The following is a 24,520-nucleotide window of genomic DNA, read 5'->3' on the forward strand; positions in this document are numbered from 1 at the left end:
AAACATCTGCTTTCTTCCAATGTATCCAGAATTCTCCCCAACCCATGTTGGCCTGAAAGTTTGTGAGGTGCTCCTCCAGTTGATGTTCCATGGTGTGAAAGAACCACGTTCCAGGATAACATGGAGAGAACCCTTTACAAAGAGCAGTATGCAACCTAGCATTTGAAATAATCATGGTGCACTTCCAGAAGTACTTATTCGAGGTCTGTCATTGCCGTCTGTAGGTGTAGACTTCACGCACCAGGATATTCTTTTTGAAGTACAGAGAGGATAAATGTTGTTTGTTAGGGATGTCAACAGGACCTTGGATTAGTGAGTGCCACTGGGAAGATGGTGGACGATAACTTCCTGCTCATACTGTCGGTCTTCAATCTGTGTATCCACTGTTTTCGTGGCTATTGGGTGCATTTAATACTGTTGTGTTGATTGTTTTATTGATGTCAGGACATGGTTGTCATTATGGTCATTTGTGTGGAATTTAAAAATAATTAGTCATTGCAGAATTTTTTATATTTTTAAAAATTCTCAGACCCACAAATCATCATCCCCGTAACCCCCCGGATGCCTAGGGCTGAGTCCCTGGTTCTGAAACTCTGGTGACATCCCTCTTGCTTGTTCTGACCTCTAAGAATACTGAAGGCTGGATAGTAGCACTGCAATATCTTTTGAAGCAGAATATATTGGATTATTAGCACATGAAGAAATTGCAATTTGATTGCTGGGACGAAGCCATTTATTCATGTATTCAGATACGATAGTTCAAAGGTCAAGTTATTGTTCATTAGCAGCATACATCAGCATTCATTCTCTTAAATCTCTTAAAATACCCTATATTCTTCTTGTGCAATGTATAGCTTACTGTACTGTTTGTCTGTCTGCACTGTCTGCCTGTCTTGGTGAGAATCTTAAATTAAAAACTAAAATAATCTTCTTCAGTGTGCCTATTAGTGTCCTGGCCAGCCAGGATCATTTACAACATTCAAATGTTATAGTCTGGTGATTCTCTCAGGCAGATATTTTTTTCTTCTTGAAAATGGGAACAATGGGAGAGATGGAACAATACTGAATTCAAAACCAATTGGACTACATTTTCATTCATATATCAAGACATGAGGTGAGCATCAAAATAGTTTAAAAGATTCCCTTGCCTTAAAAGCTCTTAAGGATCGGAGCCTTTTTTTTCCATGTTCGCCCTAAAATGACATATTCAAATCTAACTGCCTGTAGGACCTGAAGCAAGGACATGCGTATTGATACCATTTGAAAGAAAACACTTTTAAGTTTGTGAAAATTCAAAATGAATGTAGGGGAGTATAACACATTAAATCTGGTAAAAGACAACACAAACATTATAATTGTTTTCATCATCTTTGAAATGCATGAGAAAGGCCATAATACAATATTGCAGTTAAGGTGCAATTTCGATTTTGGACACTAGATGACAGTATTGTAATAATGTGTGTGTGTGGAAAGTTTCAGATTGATCAGGTGAAGAATTGCAATACTGGACAATATTTAGAGAACATAGAGAACATACATAATTGATATGGTAATACAAAATGTAAGTTTACACCAGGAATGTCGTAGATGATGGATCATTAGCTTATACACTAACTTTCACACATCTAGATGTCTGGGCGGGGTGGGTGTGGAGCCAGAGACAGCAGGGGTTCAAACTGTAGGACCCAGTTAATACATTTGAATATTAAAATTGATTTTATCAAACAAAATATGCTACATTTTATCTCTGGGACCCTCGAGATGACAAATCAGAGCAAGATTACTGAATGTAAGTACATGATTTACCTTCAGAGGTGAATGTATCAAACCAGTTGCCGTGGTAAGTGTTTTGCTGTTGTACACTCTCCTCAAACAATAGCATGGGATTTTTTCCACTGTAATAGCTACTGTAAATTGGACCATGCAGTTAGATTAATAATAATGGAAGCTTTCTGTCCATGTAAGACATGTCTATGTCCTGGAAAGTTCTCTGTTACTTTTACAACGTCATTCTAGTCACACACGTTAGCTCAACCGTCCGGGTATAAGGAGAGGTTTTCGGCATATGTTTTAGTTTCAGTCTCCTCAATCTGTACAGAAAGACTCATGTGAAGTCAGAGGAGGAATTTCTTGATGCAATTAAAGCCTTTAAGGCTGGGAAAACTCCAAGACTGGATGGCATACCAGTGGAAGTATAACAAACATTTTCTGATATACTCAGAGGACCGTGATTCGCATGTTTAAACCACTCCTATATAAATGGTAGATTATCAGAAACTCAACAAGGAGGTCTGATATCATTATTACTGAAACAGGACCCAAGTAGTGTATATATAAATATAATATAATATATATATAATAAAGATCCAGTCCATTTAAAAAAAAAAACACTTCAGTGTTGTGATGCAACACTATCAAAACAAATGTGTCCTAATCAGAGTTTTTTTTTTACATGGACAATAAATTGGGAGATAATATAAGACTACTACTGGAAACAATAGAACAGTATGGAAAAAGCTGGAAAACCAGGCCGGCTATTCAAAGCAGACATTGAAAAAGGCTTTTGATAAAGTATGACTGGAATTTATATATAAATGTCTGGAATATAAACAATTTTGGAGAATCTCTTATAAAATGTGTTAAAGTAATGTATAGTAACCCTAGTAACCCATCTGTGGATCTGTTGGGGCGGTATGCAAATTGGAGTGGGTCTAGAGTTTCCGGGATGATGGTTTTGATGTGGGCCATGACCAGCGTTTCACATTTCTTCATGGCTACCGACGTGAGTGTTACAGGGTTGGTAGTCATTTAGGCAGGCTACCTTCCCTTGGGCACAGGGACTATGGTGGTCTGCTTGAAACATGTAGGTACTACAGATATGGTCAGGGAGAGGTTGAGAATGAAGTAAAGGCACTTGTCAATTGCTCTGAGTACACGTCCTGGTAATTTGTCTGGCCCTGCGGCCTTGTGAATGTTGACCTGTTTAAAGGTCTTGCTCACATTGGTTACGGGGAGCGTCATCACACAGTCATCTGGATTCGCTGGTGGTCTCATGCATGCTTCAGTGTTGCTTGCCTTGAAGCGAGCATAAAAGGCATTTTGCTCATCTGGTAGGCTTGCGTCACTGGGCAGCTCGTGTCACTGGGCAGCTCGCGTCATTGGGCAGATCGCGTCACTGGGCAGCTCGCGTCACTGGACAGCTCGAGTCACTGGGCAGCTCGCAGCTGGGATTCCCTTTGTAGTCCGTAATAGTTTGCAAGCCCTGCCACAGGCGACTTGCGTCAGAGCCAGAATACAGCAGTAGGATTCAATCTTATACCGTTATTGATGCTTTGCCTTTTTCGATTGTTCGTCGGAATAGCGGGCTTTCTCACCCAGCTATCTTAAGGTGAATGTACGAACTACTGAGGGCATAGCGGGATTTCTCACCGAGCTATCTTAAGGTGAATGTACTAACTACTCAGGGTATAGCGGGCTTTCTCACCCAGCTATCTTAAGGTGAATGTACGAACTACTGAGGGCATAGCGGGATTTCTCACCGAGCTATCTTAAGGTGAATGTACTAACTACTCAGGGTATAGCCGAGCTATCTTAAGGTGAATGTACTAACTACTCAGGGTATAGCGGGATTTCTCACCTAGCTATCTTAAGGTGAATGTACTAACTACAGAGGGCATAGCGGGATTTCTCACCTAGCTATCTTAAGGTGAATGTACTAACTACAGAGGGCATAGCGGGATTTCTCAACTAGCTATCTTAAGGTGAATTTACTAACTACTGAGGGCATAGCGGGATTTCTCACCTAGCTATCTTAAGGTGAATGTACTAACTACTGAGGGCATAGCGGGATTTCTTATAAGCTTCCGGATTAGTGTCCCGCTCCTTGAAAACGGCAGGTTAAAATGAGGTAAAACGGATATTGATTTGCCTGCATTATATTCCCCGGCCACTAGGAGCGCTGCTTCTGCATGAGCATTTCTTGTTTGCTTATGGCCTTATAGAGCTGGTTGAATGTGGTCTTAGTGCCAGCATTCGTCTGTGGTGGTAAATAGATGGCTCCAAATAAGATAGATGAGAACTCTCTTGGTAGATGGTGTGGTCTACAGCTTGTCATGAGGTACTCTACCTCAGGCGAGCAATACCTCCAGACTTCCTTAATAATATTACACAAAATGATTATACAATATTGCACTAGCTGTTATTGACAAATGGACATACAATCCCGCCCCTCGTCTTACCAGACGTAGCTGCACTGACCTACCGATGCACAGAAAAATTCAGCCAGCTCTATATGATCAATAGAATAATAAGGGTGACAGTAATAATAAAGGGAGGGGGGCTGTAATAATAAAGGGAGGGGGGCTGTAATAATAAAGCCCAGTTATTCCTGAAGCAGCCCAGTTTTTCCTGAAGCAGCCCAGTTATTCCCAAGCAGCCCAGTTATTCCCAAAGCAGCCCAGTTATTCCCGAAGCAGCCCAGTTATTCCCGAAGCAGCCCAGTTATTCCCCAATGCTTCCCATTAGCTCGGTAATGATTCCATGGTGTTGCTCTGCTCTGGGTGGCTGAGGGCTGAGGCTTGATGCAGAGAGTGAGAGAGAAAGAAAGAGAGAGGGGAGGGGAGGGGGCAGCATGGAGGAAGAAGCATCTGGCCCAGTTTGGAGGGAGGGTTGCTCCGTCAGCCTTCAGCCCAAAAGGAAGCTGACACTCGGGCGACAACAGCAACAACACTGACTGGTCGTGTCAGAGAATAAATGTACACAAAGGGCATCCGAAAAGTGCTGGGTGTCATTCACCTAACAGACCTTCTTCTCTTACTGTGACAGAAAGATCATCGACCTGTCAACAAGCACCTGAGCCCAAAGAGAGTCCTAAATGACACCCTATCCCTAAATGACACCCTATCCCTAAATGACACCCTATCCCTAAATGACACCCTATCCCTAAATGACACCCTATCCCTAAATGACACCCTATCCCTAAATGACACCCTATCCCTAAATGACACCCTATCCCTGAATGACACCCTATCCCTGGTCAAAAGAAGTGCACTACATAGGGAAAAGGGAGCCATAGAGCTCTGGTCTAAATTTAATTTAACCTTTATTTTACCAGGCAAGTCAGTTAAGAACATATTCTTATTTTCAATGACGGCCTGGGAACAGTGGGTTAACTGCCTGTTCAGGGGCAGAATGACAGATTTGTACCTTGTCAGCTCAGGGGTTTGAACTCACAACCTTCCGGTTACTAGTCCAACGCTCTAACCACTAGGCTACACACTACATAGGGAAAAAGGAGCCATAGGGCTCTGGTCTAAAGTAGTGCACTACATAGGGAACAGGGAGCCATTAGGGACGTAGACAGTATCTATCACCACAGCACCAGTATACCTTTAATTGAACCAGGATAAAATACAATGTTTTACGGCTACATTCAAATTATTAAACTTTAACTTTAATAAAATACAATCCCAATCTTAGCAATGATTTGAAATGAGTAAAAATAAATGTATTTCTACATTCACCGACTGAGATCGTCCACATCTTGATTACACATCCTCGTGTGATGATTGGAAGAGACCACAATCAATCCTAAGTCATTACAAAGCTGCAGGCCAATCTAAATCACTCACGATTACAAAGCTGCAGGCCAATCTAAATCACTCACGATTACAAAGCTGCAGGCCAATCTAAATCACTCTCGATTACAAAGCTGCAGGCCAATCTAAATCACTCACGATTACAAAGCTGCAGGCCAATCTAAATCACTCACGATTACAAAGCTGCAGGCCAATCTAAATCACTCACGATTACAAAGCTGCAGGCCAATCTAAATCACTCACGATTACAAAGCTGCAGGCCAATCTAAATCACTCACGATTACAAAGCTGCAGGCCAATCTAAATCACTCACGATTACAAAGCTGCAAGCCAATCTAAATCACTCACGATTACAAAGCTGCAGGCCAATCTAAATCACTCACGATTACAAAGCTGCAGGCCAATCTAAATCACTCACGATTACAAAGCTGCAGGCCAATCTAAATCACTCACGATTACAAAGCTGCAGGCCAATCTAAATCACTCACGATTACAAAGCTGCAGGCCAATCTAAATCACTCACGATTACAAAGCTGCAGGCCAAATCTAAATCACTCACGATTACAAAGCTGCAGGCCAATCTAAATCACTCACGATTACAAAGCTGCAGGCCAAATCTAAATCACTCACGATTACAAAGCTGCAGGCCAAATGGGTAGTTGTTTTGTCTTTATGTTTTCTTCAAATCTCCATCAGTACCTCTATGTTCTACTGAGTACTACTGAGACTGACTAGTCAGTCGTTGCACCCAACAGCAGTCTAACTCACATCCATAATATGGGGAATTAAAGCATCTGGTTACTTAACAGACCTGCATTAATAATCCACTGGGCACAGACAACAACTCCACGTCTGTTCCACGTTGGTTCAACGTCGTGTCATTTAAGTCACCTGGAAACAACGTTGACTCAACCAGTACTGCACCCTATTGCCTATGTAGTGCACTACTTTAGACCAGAGCCCTACGACACCCTATTCCCTATGTAGTGCACTACTTTAGACCAGAGCCCTACGGCACCCTCTTCCCTATCTAGTGCACTACTTTAGACCAGAGCCCTATGGCACCCTACTATTCCCTATCTAGTGCACTACTTAGATCAGAGCCCTATGGCACCCTATTCCCTATTTAGTGCACTACTTTAGACCAGAGCCCTATGGCACCCTATTCCCTATTTAGTGCACTACTTTAGACCAGAGCCCTATGGCACCCTATTCCCTATGTAGTGCACTACTTTAGACCAGAGCCTTATGGGTCCTGGTCAAAAGTAGCACACTACATATGCATGCAAGACTGTACGTCACTTTGGATAAAATATCTTATTATTGTTGATATTAGTTACTTTTTTAAATAAGCATCCTTATGTTTTACCCTAATGCAGAGTAGATGCTATTTGAATGTTTTAATTCCTCTGTTCATTGTTGTTTAGGTAGAATCCATGATGGGCTGAAAAAGCTTTTAACAAGTCCAGCTCATTAGTGGCTCTAAGAACAAAGTTCAAATGAAGATATGGCAGTAATGGCACACTGCTGCATCTGGCATCAGAGTGAGAGAGAGAGAGAGACAGAGAGAGAAAGGAGACAGAGAGAGAAAGAGACAGAAAGAGATAAACGAGAGAGAGAGAGAGAGAGAGAGAGAGAGAGAGAGAGAGAGAGAGAGAGAGAGAGACAGAGACAGAGAGAGATAGGAAAGAGAGGAGACAGAGAGAGAGAGAGACGGAGAGAGATAGGAGAGAGATAGGATAGAGAGAGGAGACAGAGAGAGAATGGAGACAGAGAGAGAGAGAGATAGAGAGAAAGGAGACAGAGAGAGAAAGGAGACAGAGAGAGAGAAAGGAGACACAGAGAGAGAAACGAGAGAGAAACGAGAGAGAGAGAGAGACAGAGAGAGATAGGAGAGAGAGGAGACAGAGAGATATGAGAGATGGAGAGAGATAGGAGAGAGATAGGAGAGAGAGAAAGGAGAGAAAGGAGACAGAGGGAGAGAGAGAGAAAGGAGACAGAGAGAGAGACGAAGAGAGAGAGAGAGAGAGAGAGAGAGAGAGAGAGAGAGAGAGAGAGAGAGAGAGAGAGAGAGAGAGAGAGAGAGAGAGAGAGAGAGAGAGAGAGACAGAGAGAGAGAGAGAGAGAGAGAGACAGAGAGACAGAGAGAGAGAGAGAGAGACAGAGAGAGAGAGAGAGACAGAGAGAGAGAGAGAGAGAGAGAGAGAGAGAGAGAGAGAGAGAGAGAGAGAGAGAGAGAGAGAGAGAGAGAGAGAGAGAGAGAGAGAGAGAGAGAGAGAGAGAGAGAGAGAGAGAGAGAGAGAGAGAGAGAGAGACAGAGAGAGAAGAGAGACAGAGAGAGAGAGAGAGACAGAGAGAGAGAAGAGACAGAGAGAGAGAAGAGACAGAGAGAGAGAGAGAGAGAGAGAGAGAGAGAGAGAGAGAGAGAGAGAGAGAGAGAGAGAGAGAGAGAGAGAGAGAGAGAGAGAGAGAGAGAGAGAGAGAGAGAAGAGAGAGAGAGAGACACAGAGAGAGAGAGAGAGATTAGAATAACAGATGCAGTTTGAAGTGAATTCTCTCTGTGGCAGTGGGCCGCAAGTCAACAAAAAGCACTGACAGCATTGTTGGTAAAGCAGGGAGGGAACCTGGGATCTTATCTGTCCTGGAGCCAACTGATGCAAACAGAAATTATGAGTCCTAAATGGAACCATATTCCTTACATAGGGCTCTGGTCAAAGTAGTGCACTATATATCATATAGGGTGCCACTCTGGTCAAAGTAGTGCACTATATATCAAATAGGGTGCCATTCTGGTCAAAGTAGTGCACTATATATCATATAGGGGGCCACTCTGGTCAAAGTAGTGCACTATATATCATATAGGGGGCCACTCTGGTCAAAGTAGTGCACTATATATCATATAGGGGGCCACTCTGGTCAAAGTAGTGGGGCCACTAAAGTAGTATATCATATAGGGGGCCACTCTGGTCAAAGTAGTGCACTATATATCATATAGGGGGCCACTCTGGTCAAAGTAGTGCACTATATATCATATAGGGGGCCACTCTGGTCAAAGTAGTGCACTATATATCATATAGGGTGCCACTCTGGTCAAAGTAGTGCACTATATATCGAATAGGGTGCCACTCTGGTCAAAGTAGTGCACTATATATCATATAGGGTGCCACTCTGGTCAAAAGTAGTGCACCATGTAAGGAATAGGGTGCCATTTGGAACACAAGGAGCTAAACTGACACTCTAAAACATGCTGGGTTAAAAGCAACCCAGTGCTGGGTAAATATTGGACAAAACAAATCTGGTGTTATTTTGACCCAGCCAGTTGGGTTATATGAATAAACCAGACATCATTTAACCAGCCAGTTGGGTTATATGAATAAACCAAACATGGGTTCATTTAACCAGCCGTTTAGTATTTTTTACTCTTGTGCTGGGTTGACCTGAATGCAATCCTTAGGTTATGTTCAGGAGAAGTGGCTTATTCGGGGCATAACTTTCAGCTAGATCTTATTAGCTACCCATGAGAGTAAATGTATTGCCCTGTTCATCACGTTAAGTTTACATACTGCTAATACAAATTTGGTCGTTTATTTTTTAATGATAGCGGAAGCAGACGATGAATTGGATTCGGAACCCAAATGACGGTAGAACCAAGGAGAATTAAAGTATTGTCCAAAATAATGGAAAAGGAGAAGAGTACTGTACAGTAATTAGAATGACCCTTCCTATCTGGTTGGGGTCCTAGCTTGTTAACGAGGAGCAGCTGAGCAGAGTACCAATCTGGAAGAAAATATTTGAGTTCTTCAAACTGGTGGAGAGAGTGCAGGGTAAAGGGAGGGCTGTGAGGATCACGAGAGGTGGGCTTGTTTTGATTTATTATCAGAAGGAACGTGTGTTGGGTCTTAACTCAATGTGATAAGTTTGAAGTGTCGTGTGTCTCTTCAGAACAGGGCAACCCACAAGGGGGTTATATCTGGCGTCTCGTGGGCAGTCGATCAAACACAGTCATGGAGTGAATTATGCACGTCGGATGAATCGTGTGGAGAATGAAGAAAAGTCGATTGTTTTTAGATATGATGAAGTCTGTTCCTGCTCCAGTGCAGTTAGGATATATTAAAACGACAGATTCACAGTATTTATCCCAAGACCAATGCATTGTAAAGCTTCTGGTCGTGTATCAATTGTTTACAGAAGGGAGAAGCAGAGATGTCCGAGTTGTGGAAAAAGATCATATTATGTGTTTTAAAAGTGACATGTGACATGTTGCAATTGCGGTGGGAACCATATGAAGCCACGTGTTTGGAATGAGGTGGCCAGAGTCAGGGCTGTCCAGAGCATTTTTAAAGGGTTTGAATGGTGCTCCTGAAGAGTCCATGGTGGTGGATAGGCCTTCACTGCAGGCTGCAGGGGTTGCCTTTCACCAGCTGGAACCCTACATTTTAAAGTTAAAGAAGGTGGACTTTGTGGCCTTTATGCTGTGGTAATTAATGCCACTGCCAAGGTGGAGAGAAGGTCCAGGAAGATAGATACCCTAGTGGATGTGGCGGAGCGGTTCCTGGGAATGAAAGATTACATGGAATATTGTCACAAGCCGTACCACCCTCTCAGGTCCTAGATCCGTACCACCCTCTCTGGTCCTAGAGCCGTACCACCCTCTCAGGTCCTAGATCCGTACCACCCTCAGCCGTACCACCCGCTCGGGTCCTAGAACCGTTCCACCCTCTCGGGTCCTAGATCCATACCACCCTCAGCCGTACCACCCTCTCGGGTCCTAGAGCCGTACCACCCTCTCGGGTCCTAGATCCATACCACCCTCTCGGGTCCTAGAGCCGTACCACCCTCTCGGGTCCTAGAGCCGTACCACCCTCTCGGGTCCTAGAGCCGTTCCACCCTCTCAGGTCCTAGAGCCGTTCCACCCTCTCAGGTCCTAGATCCATACCACCCTCTCGGGTCCTAGATCCGTACCACCCTCTCAGGTCCTAGATCCGTACCACCCTCTCAGGTCCTAGATCCGTACCACCCTCTCGGGTCCTAGATCCGTACCACCCTCTCGGGTCCTAGATCCGTACCACCCTCTCGGGTCCTAGATCCACCCTCTCACCTAGAGCCCCACCCTCTCGGGTCCTAGATCCACCCTCTCGGGTCCTAGATCCGTACCACCCTCTCGGGTCCTAGATCCGTACCACCCTCTCGGGTCCTAGATCCATACCACCCTCTCGGGTCCTAGATCCGTACCACCCTCTCGGGTCCTAGATCCATACCACCCTCTCGGGATCCGTATAGATCCGTCTCGGGTCCTACCACCCTCTCGGGTCCTAGATCCGTACCACCCTAGATCCGTCTCGGGTCCCGCACCACCCTCTCGGGTCCTAGAGAGCCGGGTCCTAGATCCACCCTCTCGGGTCCTAGATCCGCACCACCCTCTCGGGTCCTAGAGCCGTACCACCCTCTCGGGTCCTAGAGCCGTACCACCCTCTCGGGTCCTAGATCCGCACCACCCTCTCGGGTCCTAGAGCCGTACCACCCTCTCAGGTCCTAGAGCCGTACCACCCTCTCGGGTCCTAGAGCCGTACCACCCTCTCAGGTCCTAGAGCCTGAGAAGAGAGATATGGAGATTTGAAAGAATAAATAAGTTTTGTTTTGGTTTTGTCATTGTACCATTTTTATTGGGTGGATTAACTTGGTTTCCCTATCACATATGGATTTTTTTTTTTTTTTTTGGTTTTTCAAACTGTCCAGTAGGTGGCGGCAATACACCTTTTGGGGTTGTGGTCGACCATAAAACCAACAGAAGAAGAACAACAACTGCAGATTTTTGTTGTGGTTGCATTTGACACATTCTTCTTCCGTAATAAAACGAGTTAAATGTAACTCTATGTAATCCCCAAAATAAATCATTTATCATCAAAGGGCCATAAAGAATAACTAGTAATGCTGCATATGTAACAGTATAGACTTTGACGTCCGTCCCCGCGCCCCGACCTGGGGGCGCGAACCAGGGACGCTCTGCACACGTCAACAGTCACCCTCGAAGCATCGTTACCCATCGCTCCACTAAAGATGCTGCCATTGCAGAGCAAGGGGAACCACTACTTCAAGGTCTCAGAGCGAGTGGCGTCACCGATTGAAACGCCACTAGCGCGCACCACCGCTAACTAGCTAGCAATTTCACATCGGCTACACATATACCAAATCAAATCGTTATTGGTCACATACACATGGTTAGCAGATGTTAATGCGAGTGTAGTGAAATGCTTGTGCTTTTAGTTCCGACAATGCAGTAATAACCAACGAGTGATCTAACCTAACAATTCCACAACTACTACCTTATACACACAGGTGTAAAGGGATGAAGAAAGGTTCAAATCTCACCTTTCTGGTAAAAATAGTTATACATTGCTGAGTTACTTTTGAGGACAACAGCTCCAGTACAAATATGATACAATATAATCCATGTTATATGATGTATGTCCATAAAAACTTTATGAAATGAGATATGTTTTTCTAAATATAGTATAATCATATTATAAAAACTGACTAACTATAATATTTCACCTTCCTTCACCTTCTTCCGTAAAATACATATTAGTATGTTTATATTTTTTGGGGAACATTTTCTAAAGGTCTCTCTTGATCAAAACGTCTGCCCTCATCACTGTGAACGTTTCACAGAGCGCTAGCTTGGCTTCCTGGACTTGACAGGAAGTCACCTTTCACCTATAAAATCGATCTCTGAATGTTTTACAGTGATGAAACCCTCTCTTCTCCTGAGTGACAAAGTAAGGATTGCAGACATGTGCTTTGTCAGCGGCTGTGACATAGGGTTCAGCCACTTCTGTAAGCCTCATAGAAGCCACAAAAATGTCAGCATTCGACCTTAACACGTGATATCTATACAACAGAACAGATGAACAGGGAGGGCATTTATTCTCATGGGTGGCTAAAAATAACTATCTGAAAGCCCCGCCCCTACTAAACCATACCTCCAGTCTTCTGATCTGACACGTTGGGTCATAGATCAATAACCCAGCATCAATAACTCAGCATCAATAAACCAGCATCAGTAGCCCAGCATCAATAACCCAGCATCAAAAACCCAGCATCAGTAACCCAGCATCAGTAACCCAGTATCTAAAACTGAGCATCAGTAACCCAGCATCAGTAACCCAGCATCAGTAACCCAGCATCAATAAACCAGCATCAGTAGCCCAGCATCAATAAACCAGCATCAGTAGCCCAGCATCAATAAACCAGAATCAATAACTCAGCATCAATAACTCAGCATCAATAACCCAGCATTAGTAACCCAGCATCAATAACCCAGCATCAAGTACTGCCCGCTTGACCCCATCCCCTCCTCTCTTTTCCAGACCATTTCCGGAGACCTTCTCCCTTACCTCACCTCGCTCATCAACTCATCCCTGACCGCTGGCTACGTCCCTTCCGTCTTCAAGAGAGCGAGAGTTGCACCCCTTCTGAAAAAACCTACACTCGGTCCCTCAGATGTCAACAACTACAGACCAGTATCCCTTCTTTCTTTTCTCTCCAAAACTCTTGAACGTGCCGTCCTTGGCCAGCTCTCCCGCTATCTCTCTCAGAATGACCTTCTTGATCCAAATCAGTCAGGTTTCAAGACTAGTCATTCAACTGAGACTGCTCTTCTCTGTATCACGGAGGCGCTCCGCACTGCTAAAGCTATCTCTCTCTCCTCTGCTCTCATCCTTCTAGACCTATCGGCTGTCTTCAATACTGTGAACCATCAGATCCTCCTCTCCACCCTCTCCGAGTTGGGCATTTCCGGCCCGGCCCACGCTTGGATTGCGTCCTACCTGACAGGTCGCTCCTACCAGGTGGCGTGGCGAGAATCTGTCTCCTCATCACGCGCTCTCACCACTGCTGTCCCCCAGGGCTCTGTTCTAGGACCTCTCCTATTCTCGCTATACACCAAGTCACTTGGCTCTGTCATAACCTCACATGGTCTCTCCTATCATTGCTATGCAGACGACACACAACTAATCTTCTCCTTTCCCCCTTCTGATGACCAGGTGGCGAATCGCATCTCTGCATGTCTGGCAGACATATCAGTGTGGATGACGGATCACCACCTCAAGCTGAACCTCGGCAAGACGGAGCTGCTCTTCCTCCCGGGGAAGGACTGCCCGTTCCATGATCTCGCCATCACGGTTGACAACTCCATTGTGTCCTCCTCCCAGAGTGCTAAGAACCTTGGCGTGATCCTGGACAACACCCTGTCGTTCTCAACTAACATCAAGGCGGTGGCCCGTTCCTGTACGTTCATGCTCTACAACATCCGCAGAGTACGACCCTGCCTCACACAGGAAGCGGCGCAGGTCCTTATCCAGGCACTTGTCATCTCCCGTCTGGATTACTGCAACTCGCTGTTGGCTGGGCTCCCTGCCTGTGCCATTAAACCCCTACAACTCATCCAGAACGCCGCAGCCCGTCTGGTGTTCAACCTTCCCAAGTTCTCTCACGTCATCCCGCTCCTCCGCTCTCTCCACTGGCTTCCAGTTGAAGCTCGCATCCGCTACAAGACCATGGTGCTTGCCTACGGAGCTGTGAGGGGAACTGCACCTCAGTACCTCCAGGCTCTGATCAGGCCCTACACCCAAACAAGGGCACTGCGTTCATCCACCTCTGGCCTGCTCGCCTCCCTACCACTGAGGAAGTACAGTTCCCGCTCAGCCCAGTCAAAACTGTTCGCTGCTCTGGCCCCCCAATGGTGGAACAAACTCCCTCACGACGCCAGGACAGCGGAGTCAATCACCACCTTCCGGAGACACCTGAAACCCCACCTCTTTAAGGAATACCTAGGATAGGATAAAGTAATCCTTCTACCCCCCCCCCTTAAAAGATTTAGATGCACTATTGTAAAGTGGCTGTTCCACTGGATGTCATAAGGTGAATGCACCAATTTGTAAGTCGCTCTGGATAAGAGCGTCTGCTAAATGACTTAAATGTAAATGTAAATGTACTAGGGGAATGTTTACTATGTACCAGAGGGATTTTACTCTGTACCCGGGGGATTTTACTCTGTACATTTACCAGGGGGATTTTTACTCTGTGCCAGGGGGATGTTTCCTCTGTACCAGGGGGATGTTTCCTCTGTACCAGGGGGATTTTACTCTGTACCAGGGGGATGTTTCCTCTGTGCCAGGGGGATGTTTCCTCTGTGCCAGGGGGATGTTTCCTCTGTGCCAAGGGGATGTTTCCTCTGTACCAGGGGGATTTTACTCTGTACCAGGGGGATTTTACTCTGTGCCAGGGGTTACAGTGGAGTGGTTTCCTCTAACCAGGGACAATCCAACAGCTGTTTGTGTGCTTGTGTGTGTGTGTGTGTGTGTGTGAGTGCGTGTGTGTGTGTGTGTGTGTGTGTGTGTGTGTGTGTGTGTGTGTGTGTGTGTGTGTGTGTGTGTGTGTGTGTGTGTGTGTGTGTGTGTGTGTGTGTGTGTGTGTGTGTGTGTGTGTGTGTGTGTGTGTGCCCTCAACCAACAGGTGCCCTCAACCAACAGGTGCCCTCAACTAACAGGTGCCCTCAACCAACAGGTGCCCTCAACCAACAGGTGCCCTCAACCAACAGGTGCCCTCAACCAACAGGTGCCCTCAACCAACCGGTGCCCTCAACTAACCGGTGCCCTCAACTAACCGGTGCCCTCAACTAACCGGTGCCCTCAACTAACTGGTGCCCCACACATTGACTCTGTTCCGGTACCCCCATGTGTATAGTCTTGCTATTGTTATTTTACTGCTGCTCTTTAATTGCTTGTTACTTTCTTATTCTTACTAGTATTTTCAAACCTACACCTGTTGTATTCAGCATTTCACTGTGAGGTCTACTACATCTGTTGTATTCAGCATTTCACTGTAAAGTCTACTACACCTGTTGTATTCAGCATTTCACTGTGAGGTCTACTACACCTGTTGTATTCAGCATTTCACTGTAAGGTCTACTACACCTGTTGTATTCAGCATTTCACTGTGAGGTCTACTACACCTGTTGTATTCAGCATTTCACTGTAAAGTCTACTACACCTGTTGTATTCGGCATTTCACTGTAAAGTCTACTACACCTGTTGTATTCGGCGCATGTGATTTGTGATTTGATTTGAGTGACTATATCTTCATGCATCAAACATATGATGAAAACACATGGATAGCCCCCATATATGTCCCTCGACACGACCACAATGTTTGAGAGAGGTTGGTGTTGTAGAAATTTAGTTTTTATAGTGCACAATTACTTTTAGACACATCCAGTGTCTTTAACAATTCAATTACCACATTCAGACACTTCGGAGAGGTTGAAAAGACAATTGAATATCCCCTGGATTCCCCATGACACCACCACAATGTTGGAGTGAGGTTGAAATGGTAGAAATTGTGTTTTTAGACTGAACAAATAGCATTTAGGGATTGCAAATATATAATAGCACTGGAATTATCTAATTTACAGACATACGCTACTTTGGAGAGGTTTAGGGACACTTGGAAACTTCCCGTGTCCACACCTGACCACACTTACTTCAACATCTGCCCATGTATAGTTGTTAGGTCTATCAATTAAAATGTTCTGTGTGTTTACAGCTCTGGGCATCAATAATTCACTTATAACTTGTCAATGAAAGATTACTTTCAAAATAAATTAAATGTAAAAAAACAAATTTAAAAAACAGTGTGCTACAGCTACAGTGGGCTACAGCGGGCGACAGCTACAGTGGGCGACAGCTACAGTGGGCTACAGCGGGCTACAGCTACAGTGGGCTACAGCTACAGTGGGTTACAGCTACAGTGAGCTACAGCTACAGTGGGCTACAGCTACAGTGTGCTACAGCTACACTGGGCTACAGCGGGCTACAGTGGGCGACAGCAACAGTGGGCTACAGCGGGCTAAAGCTACAGTGGGCTACAGCTACAGTGGGCTACAGCTACAGTGGGCTACAGCTACAGTGGGCTACAGCTACAGTGGGTTACAGCTACAGTGGGTTACAGCTACAGTGGGCTACAGCTACAGTGGGTTACAGCTACAGTGGGCTACAGCTACAGTGGGCTACAGCTACAGTGGGCTACAGCTACAGTGGGCTACAGCTACAGTGGGCTACAGCTACAGTGGGCTACAGCTACAGTGTGCTACAGCTACAGTGGGCTACAGCGGGCGACAGCTACTATGGTTGACAGCTACAGTGGGCTACAGCTACAGTGGGCTACAGCTACAGTGGGTTACAGCTACAGTGGGCTACAGCTACAGTGGGTTACGGCTACAGCTACAGTGGGCTACAGCTACAGTGGGTTACAGCTACAGTGGGCTACAGCTACAGTGGGCTACATCTACAGCAGGCTACAGCTACAGTGGGCTACAGCTACAGTGGGCTACAGTGGGCTACAGTGGGCTTCAGCTACAGTGGGTTACAGCGACAGTGGGATACAGCTACAGTGGGCTACAGCTACAGTGGGCTACAGCTACAGTGGGCTACAGTGGGCTACAGTGGGCTACAGCTACAGTGGGCTACAGCTACAGTGGGCTACAGCTACAGTGGGCTACAGCGGGCTACAGCGGGCTACAGCTACAGTGGGCTACAGCTACAGTGGGCTACAGCTATAGTGGGCTACAGCTACAGTGGGCTACAGCTACAGTGGGCTACAGCTACAGTGGGCTACAGCTACAGTGGGCTACAGCTACAGTGGGCTACAGCGGGCTACAGCGGGCTACAGCTACAGTGGGCTACAGCTACAGTGGGCTACAGCTACAGCTACAGTGGGCTACAGCTACAGTGGTCTACAGCTACAGTGGGCTACATCTACAGCAGGCTACAGCTACAGTGGGCTACAGCTACAGTGGGCTACAGTGGGCTACAGCTACAGTGGGTTACAGCGACAGTGGGATACAGCTACAGTGGGCTACAGTGGGATACAGCTACAGTGGGCTACAGCTACAGTGGGCTACAGCTACAGTGGGCTACAGCGGGCTACAGCAGGCTACAGCTACAGTGGGCTACAGCTACATCGGGCTACAGCTACAGTGGGCTACAGTGGGCTACAGCGGTCTACAGCTACAGTGGGCTACAGCTACAGTGGGCTACAGCTACAGTGGGCTACAGCGAGCTACAGTGGGCTACAGCGAGCTACAGTGGGCTACAGCTACAGTGGGTTACAGCTACATCGGGCTACAGCTACAGTGGGCTACAGCTACAGTGGGTTACAGCTACATCGGGCTACAGCTACAGTGGGATACAGCTACAGTGGGCTACAGCTACAGTGGGCTACAGCTACAGTGGGCTACAGCTACAGTGGGCTACAGTGGGCTACAGCTACAGTGGGCTACAGTGGGCTACAGCTACAGTGGGCTACAGCTACAGTGGGCTACAGCGGGCTACAGTGGGCTACAGCTACAGTGGGCTACAGCTACAGTGGGCTACAGCTACAGTGGGTTACAGCTACAGTGGGCTACAGCTACAGTGGGCTACAGCTTCAGGGGGCTACAGCTACAGAGGGTTACAGCTACAGTGGGCTACATCTACAGCAGGCTACAGCTACAGCTGGGCTACAGCTACAGCGGGCTACAGCTACAGCGGGCTACAGCTACAGCGGGCTACAGCTACAGTGGGCTACAGCTACAGTGGGTTACAGCTACATTGGGCTACAGTTAGCTGACAAACTAGCTAAGTGCATGACCAGAATGTGCATGACCAGAATGACACGTCGATGAACCACCAAAGGCACAACCCCATTTATGTTGAAAAATAGAGAAACAGGAGGAGTTGGGACCATTTTTCCTGCTCAAAGTTGACCATTAAAGCAAATTTTCTTGCAATTCTACACATCTTGCCATCGCTTATGACGTGTCCATTTGTTATCCTTGTTTCACATTTTCACCTGCACATTGATCTATATCATTAGTCGAGACACTACTATCCAAAAGAGAAATCTCACTTCCTGCATGCCTGCCTCTCAAATCATAAAACCAGAACGTGCAGCTCTTTTTGGACTTGAGCTGAGTTTTCCACCTCCTCTGTAATGAGTCTCGCTCAGTTCCATGCCTGCATCCCAAATGATCACCTATTTCCTATACAGCGCACTTCTTTTGAATGTTTTATCATAAATTATTACGTGATACTCCTTCTGTGTGGTAGGGGGGTGAATGGTTAATGTCCCTAGTGTATGGCACGCATCAGCTCCACACCAATGATCGCACACACTTTCAGCACCACAATCATATACTTTCAGCACCACTGTACACGCAGCACTACTGCCAGTTTGTCAGTGTCGTGGACAGCGCACTGACCACAGCATTGCATTCAGCACCACGGACAGTGCCAACATATACTTTCAGCACCACTGTACACGCAGCACTACTGTCAGTTTGTCAGTGTCGTGGACAGCGCACTGACCACAGCATTGTTTTCAGCACCCTGGACAGCGGTCACAGTGCACCACTAGTTTAAACGGGCACACTTTATCCATATCAGCCAGCGACTTACCTCCAATATCTGGCCGTAGTTTCTTATCGTATTCCTTGAGTAAATTGTTCAGAATCTCTGTGGTGTCTGCCTCCATCGTCTTCGGAGCCAACTTTTGGTTCATGGTAACATCCTCATACTCTTCTTCATATTCCATTTTTGGAGAACTACAAAAATAAAGATCTAATTAGATTGTGGGGAAAACAATTAAAAAAATAATAAATCATATCTCGACAGTAGTGCACAGCATTTAGGAAGTGCTGAAATCATGATGTATAGCTAACCTGAACACAGTACATTTGCATGGCTTATTAATGTAGCTGTCAAATGGTATTAATGTAGCTGTCAAATGGTATTAATGTAGCTGTCAAATGGTATTAGTGTAGCTGTCAAATGGTATTAGTGTAGCTGTCAAATGGTATTAATGTAGCTGTCAAATGGTATTAATGTAGCTGTCAAATGGTATTAATGTAGCTGTCAAATGGTATTAGTGTAGCTGTCAAATGGTATTAGTGTAGCTGTCAAATGGTATTAATGTAGCTGTCAAATGGTATTAGTGTAGCTGTCAAATGGTATTAATGTAGCTGTCAAATGGTATTAATGTAGCTGTCAAATGGTATTAATGTAGCTGTCAAATGGTATTAATGTAGCTGTCAAATGGTATTAATGTAGCTGTCAAATGGTATTAATGTAGCTGTCAAATGGTATTAATGTAGCTGTCAAATGGTATTAATGTAGCTGTCAAATGGTATTAATGTAGCTGTCAAATGGTATTAATGTAGCTGTCAAATGGTATTAATGTAGCTGTCAAATGGTATTAATGTAGCTGTCAAATGGTATTAATGTAGCTGTCAAATGGTATTAGTGTAGCTGTCAAATGGTATTAATGTAGCTGTCAAATGGTATTAATGTAGCTGTCAAATGGTATTAATGTAGCTGTCAAATGGTATTAATGTAGCTGTCAAATGGTATTAATGTAGCTGTCAAATGGTATTAGTGTAGCTGTCAAATGGTATTAATGTAGCTGTCAAATGGTAGTGGTTAGAGTGTAGAGGAGGCAGGTAGCCTAGTTGTTAGAGTGTAGAGGCGGCAGGTAGCCTAGTGGTCAAATCAAATCAAATTGTATTTGTCACATACACATGGTTAGCAGATGTTAATGCGAGTGTAGCGAAATGCTTGTGCTTCTAGTTCCGACAATGCAGTGATAACCAACAAGTAATCTAACTAACAATTCCAAAACTACTGTCTTATACACAGTGTAAGGGGATAAGGAATATGTACATAAGGATATATGAATGAGTGATGGTACAGAGCAGCATACAGTAGATGGTATCAAGTACAGTATATACATATGAGATGAGTGTGTAGACAAAGTAAACAAAGTGGCATAGTTAAAGTGGCTAGTGATACATGTATTACATAAGGATGCAGTCGATGATGTAGAGTACAGTATATACATATGCATATGAGATTAATAATGTAGGGTAAGTAACATCATATAAGGTAGCATTGTTTAAAGTGGCTAGTGATATATTTACATCATTTCCCATCAATTAGTGTAGTGGTTAGAGTGTAGAGGCGGCAGGTAGCCTAGTGGTTAGAGTGTAGAGGCAGCAGTGGTTAGAGTGTACGGGTGGCAGCCTAGTGGTTAGTTAGAGGCGGCAGGTAGCCTGTGGTTAGAGGAGGCAGGTAGCCTAGTGGTTAGAGTGTAGAGGGTTAGGCAGGTAGCCTAGTGGTTAGAGTGTAGAGGAGGCAGGTAGCCTAGTGGTTAGGCAGGTAGCCTAGTGGTTAGAGTGTAGAGGCGGCAGGTAGCCTAGTGGTTAGAGTGTAGGGGTGGCAGGGTAGTCTAGTGGTTAGAGTGTAGAGGAGGCAGGTAGCCTAGTGGTTAGAGTGTAGAGGCGGCAGGTAGCCTAGTGGTTAGAGTGTAGAGGAGGCAGGTAGCCTAGTGGTTAGAGTGTAGAGGAGGCAGGTAGCCTAGTGGTTAGAGTGTAGGGGCGGCAGGTAGCCTGGTTAGGTGGTTAGAGTGTTAGAGTGTATGGGCGGCAGGTAGAGGGTTAGGCAGGTAGCCTAGTGGTTAGAGTGTAGAGGCCTAGTGGTTAGAGTGTATGGGCGGCAGGTAGCCTAGTGGTTAGAGTGTATGGGCGGCAGGTAGCCTAGTGGTTAGAGTGTAGAGGAGGCAGGTAGCCAAGTGGTTAGAGTGTAGAGGCGGCAGGTAGCCTAGTGGTTAGAGTGTAGAGGCGTCAGGTAGCCTAGTGGTTAGAGTGTATGGGCGGCAGGTAGCCTAGTGGTTAGAGTGTATGGGCGGCAGGTAGCCTAGTGGTTAGAGTGTATGGGCGGCAGGTAGCCTAGTGGTTAGAGTGTATGGGCGGCAGGTAGCCTAGTGGTTAGAGTGTATGGGCGGCAGGTAGCCTAGTGGTTAGAGTGTATGGGCGGCAGGTTAGCCTAGTGGTTAGAGTGTATGGGTGGCCTAGGGTTAGCCTAGCCTGGGTTAGAGTGTTGGGCCAGGTAGCCTAAATGGGTGGCAGGTAGCCTAGTGGTTAAAGGATTCTGGATCGAATCCCCGAGCTAATAAGATAAAAATCTGTCATTCTGCCCCTGAACAAGGCAGTTTACCCACTGTTCCCTGGTAGGCCGTCATTGTAAATAAGAATTTGTTCTTAACTGACTTGCCTAGTTGAATAAAGGTTACATTTTTTTTTTAGTTTAACGGAAATTTCCTGAAATTCCTACTGCGATATGTTGGGCATACATTTAGCTACAATAAGCTAAGGACATGCTAAATGTATGTTTCGCTTCAGACACATTGCAGAAATAACAGGTGGTAGACATCTTGTACGTATTTGTAGAATATTACCACGACTGAGATGTATCTTATAGTCTTCTGGAACCTATTGTTGTTCTAACATGTTACAGCACAATGTAAAGACATTACATTTACATTTACATTTAAGTCATTTAGCAGACGCTCTTATCCAGAGCATGCCATTCTCAATATAAAGGCTAAGGCTGGTACATTAATACCAATATAAAGGCTAAGGCTGGTACATTAATACCAATATAAAGGCTAAGGCTGGTACATTAATACCAATATAAAGGCTAAGGCTGGTACATTAATATCAATATAAAGGGTAAGGCTGGTACATTAATACCAATGTAAAGGCTAAGGCTGGTACATTAATACCAATATAAAGGCTAAGGCTGGTACAGTAATACTTGGGAATATGAATGTACTAGATCCACAGATGCACAGCTGGCTGGCTGCACAGCTTGGGCTCAATAGAATTCACTGGCTGTACAATACAGCTACATTCTTAAAAGCTCAAAATCGATTTCTAATTCAGTTTCAGTAAATATCATGTCACATCAGTCCAGTCTTGTAGAAATGAATGATGCTATCGATCAACTTAATTGTGGTATATTGCATGGAGAAAAACACGTGAGGGAGAATCAACACCGAACCCCAACAGCACATTTGAGGGGGTGTCAACACTGAACCCCAACAGCACATTTGAGGGGGTGTCAACACTGAACCCCAACAGCACATTTGAGGGGGTGTCAACACTGAACCCCAACAGCACATTTGAGGGGGTGTCAACACTGAACCCCAACAGCACATTTGAGGGGGTGTCAACACTGAACCCCAACAGCACATTTGAGGGGGTGTCAACACTGAACCCCAACAGCACATTTGAGGGGGTGTCAACACTGAACCCCAACAGCACATTTGAGGGGTGTCAACACTGAACCCCAACAGCACATTTGAGGGGTGTCAACACTGAACCCCAACAGCACATTTGAGGGGGTGTCAACACTGAACCCCAACAGCACATTTGAGGGGGTGTCAACACTGAACCCCAACAGCACATTTGAGGGGTGTCAACACTGAACCCCAACAGCACATTTGAGGGGGTGTCAACACTGAACCCCAACAGCACATTTGAGGGGGTGTCAACACTGAACCCCAACAGCACATTTGAGGGGGTGTCAACACTGAACCCCAACAGCACATTTGAGGGGGTGTCAACACTGAACCCCAACAGTACATTTGAGGGGGTGTCAACACTGAACCCCAACAGCACATTTGAGGGGGTGTCAACACCGAACCCCAACAGCACATTTGAGGGGGTGTCAACACTGAACCCCAACAGCACATTTGAGGGGGTGTCAACACCGAACCCCAACAGCACATTTTACATCAAACATATATCACCACTTACCAGGCATGAAAGACTGTCAGAAGTAAGAGGTAGACCAATAATTTGCCTGACATGTTTCAATTAAGATGCTTACGAGTTGAATGTGAGTGTCACAGAGACAGAACAGTGCGCTCAGAGAGGAAACAGAGTGGAAAGAAAAACACCGTCCCCGGTATAGTCCTTTATTCCTCTAAACAGAGTGGCGAGAAAACCACCGTCCCCGGTATAGTCATTTATTCCTCTACATAGAGTGGAAAGAAAAACACCGTCCCCGGTATAGTCATTTATTCCTCTACACAGAGTGGAAAGAAAAACACCGTCCCCGGTATAGTCATTTATTCCTCTACACAGAGTGGAAAGAAAAACACCGTCCCCGGTATAGTCATTTATTCCTCTACACAGAGTGGAAAGAAAAACACCGTCCCCGGTATAGTCATTTATTCCTCTACACAGAGTGGAAAGAAAAACACCGTCCCCGGTATAGTCATTTATTCCTCTACACAGAGTGGAAAGAAAAACACCGTCCCCGGTATAGTCATTTATTCCTCTACACAGAGTGGAAAGAAAAACACCGTCCCCGGTATAGTCCTTTATTCCTCTAAACAGAGTGGAAAGAAAAACACCGTCCCCGGTATAGTCATTTATTCCTCTAGATATACCAACGTGTGCTTCGCGCTTAAATCGAAGAGAAAGTTAATAATCCAATGTGAAATAGGAAATCCGCCATAGACAGGTGCCCGGTGTTTTAAAAATGAATTTCACAGCATCGTTAATGAATTGTTTCAGATAATAGACTATCTCTTCCTATTCCTCCTTAAAGTTGCTCCACTTGCGGCTGCCATCTTCAATATCTGCCCTCAACACACACACACACACACACACACACATAGGCCTACTGACGGCCAATGCAAGCGAACTCTCTCTCGGTGGCTCGGGTATGACCCAATTCATTCGATGAGCCCCCCTTCCCTCTCTCGCGCGCTCTCTCTCTCTCTCTCTCTCTCTCTCTCTCTCTCTCTCTCTCTCTCTCTCTCTCTCTCTCTCTCTCTCTCTCTCTCTCTCTCTCTCTCTCTCTCTCTCTCTCTCTCTCTCTCTCTCCCTCTCCCTCTCCCTCTCCCTCTCCTCTCTCTCTCTCCCTCTCTCTCTCTCTCTCTCTCCTCTCTCTCTCTCTCTATCTCTCTCTCTCTCTCTCTCTCTCTCTCTCTCTCTCTTCCTCTCCCTCTCTCTCTCTATCTCTCTATCTCTCTGTGTCTCT

The 24,520-nt window shown here is 45.5% G+C and overlaps 1 protein-coding gene across 1 annotated transcript in view; it reads right to left on the reverse strand.

Annotated features, from left to right (window-relative positions):
• Window positions 1-23,474, reverse strand: part of LOC123997395 (gamma-aminobutyric acid receptor subunit gamma-3) — a 299,209-nt gene extending 275,735 nt beyond the window's left edge. Inside the window, exons 1-2 of the mRNA XM_046301574.1 lie at window positions 23,287-23,474; window positions 19,091-19,236 (exon numbers count right to left, since the gene is read on the reverse strand). Of these exons, the coding sequence (XP_046157530.1) occupies window positions 19,091-19,236; window positions 23,287-23,339 (199 nt within the window). The 5' untranslated portion in view covers window positions 23,340-23,474. The remainder of the gene's footprint in view (window positions 1-19,090; window positions 19,237-23,286) is intronic.
• Window positions 23,475-24,520: the final 1,046 nt, after the last annotated feature.

This window comes from Oncorhynchus gorbuscha, linkage group LG15, assembly GCF_021184085.1.
Source record: "Oncorhynchus gorbuscha isolate QuinsamMale2020 ecotype Even-year linkage group LG15, OgorEven_v1.0, whole genome shotgun sequence".
Taxonomy (NCBI): domain Eukaryota; kingdom Metazoa; phylum Chordata; class Actinopteri; order Salmoniformes; family Salmonidae; genus Oncorhynchus; species Oncorhynchus gorbuscha.